Source organism: Mastomys coucha, unplaced genomic scaffold (assembly GCF_008632895.1).
Source record: "Mastomys coucha isolate ucsf_1 unplaced genomic scaffold, UCSF_Mcou_1 pScaffold22, whole genome shotgun sequence".
NCBI lineage: Eukaryota > Metazoa > Chordata > Mammalia > Rodentia > Muridae > Mastomys > Mastomys coucha.
The window spans coordinates 61,324,693-61,330,868 of NW_022196905.1; the positions used below are offsets into that span (position 1 = coordinate 61,324,693).

Consider the following 6,176-nt stretch of genomic DNA (forward strand, 5'->3'; position numbering starts at 1 on the left):
AGAGAGAGAGAGAGAGAGAGAGAGAGAGAGAGAGAGAAAGAGAAAGAGAGAGAGGGGGTGAGGCTCAGTAGAGAACAGGAGATTTGGGTTACTGTTGCTGCACCTCAGCCCCTGGTACAGAGAGTAGAAACTGGCTTTACATTACAGATCTGAGCACCAGTTAAGGAGTTCTCGTAGGGTGGGTGCAGCAGGTGATGAAGTGAAAGAGGTATTCGGCTGCCTGCTTCCTGTAACTGGGAAACCTTTTTAAAGTCTGAATCATTTGGTACACCACCTATTCACTAGACATTCAATTATCTTGAGGATAAGGATTAAGACTGTCCCTGCCCCGCCGCCCTTGCCCCAAAGCTTGACACTCTTCTGTGGGGTAGAATCTATGCTCCGGAAATTATTTGGCTAAGGAAGAGAGGACTCCATGCATTTAAGGGCAGTGAACTAGATCCTTTCTCAGCACATATTATGTTCTAAACAACTGACAGAGGCACAATGCATTGCTAAGAACTGGGAAGCCGACCGGCCATAGGTTTTATGGGGCATTCATTTTGTTTTGCCTTTTCTTTCATTAGAGAAAAATGAGCTGTATAATCTCCTTGCTGCCTTAGTTCTTGTGCCAAAGTCCCCAGAGGATTTCCATTTCCCCGTTTTAGCCTGGTTAAGTCAGGAAAGGAAATGGAAAGCTGCAAAACTAAAATATTACCGATTCTTTCTGAGTTTCAGCCATTAACGTTTTGGCGATGGGCTTCCATCTCCCGTGTCCTTCCGTTGGCTATCACATCTGTCTGCGTTGTGTGCCTGGTGAAACTATCAGCAAACAAATGACTATAACCTACCTCCTAGGCTCTGTGCATTTTCTGCCTCTCTGTTCATCCATCCGTAGAGGATTTTAATATATTGATTTGACATTTCTGATGCTGATATTTGTTAGGAGGTAGAGTACACTGAAATGAAACAGGGCTAGAGGTTCCTAGGCAACAAGAAATAACCTGTCCGTGCTTAGATGAGTCACATGTTCTTCATGACCTGAAGAAGTGATGAAAGGACCACTGTCACTAACCTAAAACCGGCAATCTGCAACCTCAGCAAGCAGATTCTTAGCACGTAGTTGCATTCTTTGTCCGTTCTATTCTCATATCAATTCTTTTAGTATTAATTTTCAAATTTTCAGGTGGATTGCTCTTTTACATGTGTTCACAGAAAATATACTTTGATCTCTTAGGAAACTAAGATGTTGTTATTTATTTAAAAGAATATTAGCAATGTTTACCACAAGTTAAAGAAAAATATGGTATTATCTTCCTCCCTGACTTGTTCAGCTCTTACTCTAAACAGTGCAGGGGCAATGTTATGAAGTTATATACAAGGGAGATATGGAGTCAGCCTTTAATTAGTAATAGTCACTCCCGCTCCCCTCTCCTCTTCCTGTATTGTGAAAAGTGGTGTGTAAGAACAGGGAAGGAAGACAAAGACAGGAGTGGGTGGGTGGGTGAGGACCTGCATAGAGGCAGGGGAAAGGCGGATGGGATAGGTGTTTTCAGAAGGGGAGACCTGGAAAGGGGAAAACATTTGAAATGTAAATAAAGAAAATATCCAATTAAAAAAAGAATGCTAATAAGCGGCTAGTCAGGAGAGACAACCGTGATAATTCAAAGAATCATGATGAATGTGTAGGGACATGCATACATAGCTTCTATTCTTGCTTTCACAGGAAGTATTACAAGTTAAAACTTCAGCTCTGGAACTTCCCCTCCCTGTGTCCCAACTCCTTTTATGCTTTCTCTATAGGAGACTTTGGGATTGTTATTTAATTTTACTAAGGGTCAATTCTGACTAATAGCAGAGTCTTCAGTATAAATGAGATGAATGATGATTTTTTTTTTTTTTTTTTTTTTTTTTTTTTTTTTTTTTTTTTAGCTGATACATGCATGACTTTAAAAAGGGCCATGTCCAGGATGACTAGGAGAGGGCAGAGACGATCCAGGCTGTGGATTTGCTCAAAGCCCTCTTCTTCAGAGGGAACATCTGGTGATAGGCTCCGTGTGTACTGTATGCACGCCTGTCTGGACTTGATGTGACAGCTATGCCCCAAAGCTTGCCCCTGTTGGCAGCTTTCTTGGTTCCTAAAATGACCCTTGACACAGGAGTGGGTATGCAACAGTAAAACTTTTTGGTCTTTATATTTAATTTTACTCAGAGCTAAAGAGAAGACTGTGTTCATTATGTTACGAGTTAACCTTTCCTGGCTACAACTTTGGCATTTCAAATACTAACACAACTAATTTTCTTTTTTCCCTAACCCTCTTGTTAATAGGGTGCTGAGAAAATTTTGTCAATGAATGAATCAGGAGAACTGCAAGACCTTTTAACCAAAATTGAGGTAATTGTGCTTTTAACAACTTATTTCTAGTAATCAACATGTTAAGCACATTCTGACTGTAATTGGTTCCTAGCTGAATTTTTATCCTATGTTCATACAAATATATATGTGTGACAGTTGTAATTGGGTTCCACTTGCCATCACATTCACTCCAAGTGGGGTGATTTACACATCTGCTTCTCATCTTATTAACTGAACTTTTTAGTTGGCTTTGTCTGAGACTAATTATAATAGTGGTAATGGTGAAGTATTAAACTAGACAATTGTCTTAAAGCACACTTATTCCCATGGACTCATTCATATTTATGAAGGAAAAAAAAAGAACACTATTCCTATGAGACATGTTTTAATTTTTGTCTTTACCTTTTACAATTATAGCATCAGAGACACAATTATTCAAATATATACTGCATTAAATTGATGTGCAACCAGGAAACCCTTAGCATTTCTGTGGTGAATGATTGTAGTAGTTTCTTTCTGAGCATAAGGAGACCATATGCTTTATCATCCAGATGGAAACATTTTTATGAGTGGAAATTATGCATTCACAATTATCCAGAGATTTCCCAGGTGAATATGGCCAGCCAGTACCCACATGCTTCTACTGGCTCTTCTTGTTCTCACCTTATATTTATTCTCTCCCATATCTTCGACATCAGTTAAAGCTAAGAGCCATGTGGTCTCTCTACTCGCTTAGAACCACTCACTTAGGCTAGTTGTGTCTACCCAGTACTTCCAGTTAACTTTGGCAGGAGTTAAATTTTCACAAGGCAGGAAATATTTAAATACTGATCATGTCACAAATAATACGCTTGGTGTTTTATATCTACTGAGTGATTGAAATAGGTTTTATTATTATTCCATTAAAGGAATACGATTACAGAAAGAGACTAAATCAGGTGCTCAGGATGTTACAGGAAATAGTTAATTCCTGAATCTGATCAGCCCGACTTTAAAGCCTGTGCTATTAATTATGAAGCTATGCTTCTGTGACTCTCAATTCAAATGACATTCTCAATTCAAGTGACATTCAGGTAAGTGGGACATATGACTTTATCATGACAGGACAAGAGACTAGTTGAAAAAAATTATCTTGTATATTAGGTGCAGGGAATAAGCTATTCTAACACTGTGGTCTCTTTCTTATGGAACATCCCAGAGGATGGATAAGTGGTCATTCTACAGTAAGACATTATCCAGGTCCTATGAAGTTCTGATCTGTATTACGTGATACCACACGGTGTCATTAACTGCCCCTGCTCCTCATAGTCCCAAGTCCCAGTCTGAGCAGTTATCTGACATGAAAGTGTGGGACAAGGCTCAGAAGTTGTACGTGGCCAACAGAAGGAAATCAGTAAATAATTGTACATTTTTCTAGTTAAGAATGCTACCATGTATACTGTTCAAGTGAACATTTCTCTGGCAAGCTGAGTAGCTGGCACTTATTGATGGAGATTCTTTGTGTCCCTATGCATGAGCAACTGGCCAAATACAGCAGATTTACACGACACAAAAGCCACATCTTTTTAAAGATGAGAGTAGAAGTGGTCTGAGAACAGTTCCATTACTGAGCTGAAAGCATCAGAATTAACAGGTGACTCAAAGGTGTGTTTACTTTTCCTTTACAGAGGCAAGCTCTTAAACCAGAGAGCTAATATTGATAGATTTAAACCAAATAGCCCAGCATGGTTAAACATGGTTGAGTCACATGCCTATGAATAATTTATCTGAGACAGCAGCTTGTGACTATGACTTAAGGTAGAGATTTGTTAATAGAATAATGGCTTACAACATCTAACTTCATTGTGCACCAGCTAGCCTTCTATTTGTCCTCTGTGGATTAGTTCACTGAATCCAGCCAATAACTGAGAAATCAAAGAAAAATCTCATCTTACAATTCACGGATTCTGAACACAGGATTTTAAGATGGCCTTGATATACCATAGTGACTCTGTCAACATGAAAATGTCGGTCTCAGTATTGATATGTTAATTTTCTCTTAGGCAATTTATCACTTGTGACTTTCAGATAAATTATGAAGTCAGAGCAGACTCTTGGTACTAGTGGATTTAACATTTCATGCTTTTATTTATCAAAAGTAGTTCTGTAGGCTGTATTTCAGATATATGATGTGCAATAAATTCTAATTCTGTTGCATTACAATTTTGAATTCTTTGTATGGACAACCTGATGTTCAGGGTGACTGAATGATAGAGATAGACAGTGAGTCTAGGCAGATGAATAGATCCCATGGTGGTTTATTTCTGCTGGTTTTTGTCATCATAAACATATTCTTTAGGAAAAAAACATATGCTATTTTAAAATTTCATCATTTAAAGCTGTCCTAGGATACAGTGGAAGGTGGCTTCAGATAAATTCCACCTGGTGTTCTTTTGTCTTTTTTACTGAAAATGCTGAGGCACACTTAAAAAAAAAAAACTACCAAATAATTTACATTGGTTGATAAGCAGCTGTTTTCCAAACATTATTCCTGTGGCTTCACAGCACCTGTCCTGTAGGCTGCCAAAGAGAGGCGTGATGCCCATTTATATTTTAATCTCACGTAAACTACGAATGGTTTGTATTTTAATTATTTCCAAGGAAATATATATATATATATATATATATATATATATATATATATATATATATATGGTCTATCTGAAATTCAATTTTAACTGAACATTAATTTTATTTGCAATATGTGGCAACCTTGTCCTACTAGGAACCCAGAACTATTTACAATCTAGCAGTAATGAATGGAGTCCTGGACTTCTGAGTCCTCTAGCTCTCTCTTCTAAGCTATAGACTGGTCTGATGTCTGTTGATACAATATATAAAAATTATATCTACATCTATCTATCTATCTATCTACCTATCTATCTATCTATCTATCTATCTATCTATCTATCTATCAATCATCTATCATCTTCCAAACTTGCCTCAAACTCACTATGTAGCCAAAGATGACCTTGAACATTTTATCTTCTTGCCACTTCTTCTGAAGTTCTGAGTTTACAGGTATGTACCAAAAAGCTCAGCTTGATATTTTTGAATGTAACCTTCTTTCACAACTTTAGTGATGTTAAGCATGTACTGACATAATCATTTTATTTCTGAAATGTGATGATACCATTACTTGCTAATTCTTCTATATTCAGCTTTTAAAAAAGTCCAGCTCATCTTTTTGTGTAGAAATCAGTTTTTGCAAAAAAAAATTTGCAGAAATCTTAAATTACCACTTACATTCAGTCAGTCTGTTTGGGAAATCTTTGAGTCTCTTCAACCTTGATGCCATTTCAGTTTCCAAATTGTGTCATTTACATTGGCAGCATCTACTTTCCACCAAAATAATTCTGTGCTGTTAAAAATGAGACATTGCATGGGGAGGGGGGAGGCAACAGAGGTTTGTTTTTGTTGTTTTTGTGTGTTTCTTTGTTTTTTGGAGGGGAAACTGGGAATGGAGAAATTTACATGTAAATAAAGAAAATATCTAATAATAATAAAAAAATGAGACATTGCATGGGCTTTGTGTCTTACAATAGCAGGTACACCAAAGGGTAGTTAGTAAGTAGGTCTTGGAGACAATATATATATGAAATGAGACCTGAGGATATATAGTGCATTTTCATGCATATTCTAATGTTTACTTCCCAAACTACATTCTGGAAATTACTTAGGCAAAGACAGTTTCTCTTATTTATTTGTTTTCTGGATACTTTTAGTTATAGGTAGAAGCGAATTGGAGGGTAAATCCAGTTAGTTCAGGATCCTTTTCAGTTGCATTTTTTTTTTTTTTTTG

At 37.2% G+C, this 6,176-nt stretch overlaps 1 protein-coding gene across 1 annotated transcript in view; it reads left to right on the top strand.

Moving 5' to 3' along the window:
* Grxcr1 (glutaredoxin and cysteine rich domain containing 1) overlaps positions 1-6,176 on the top strand; it is a 119,683-nt gene that overhangs the window by 112,054 nt on the left and 1,453 nt on the right. Inside the window, exon 3 of the mRNA XM_031340872.1 lies at positions 2,309-2,374. Coding sequence (XP_031196732.1) covers positions 2,309-2,374 — 66 coding nt within the window. The remainder of the gene's footprint in view (positions 1-2,308; positions 2,375-6,176) is intronic.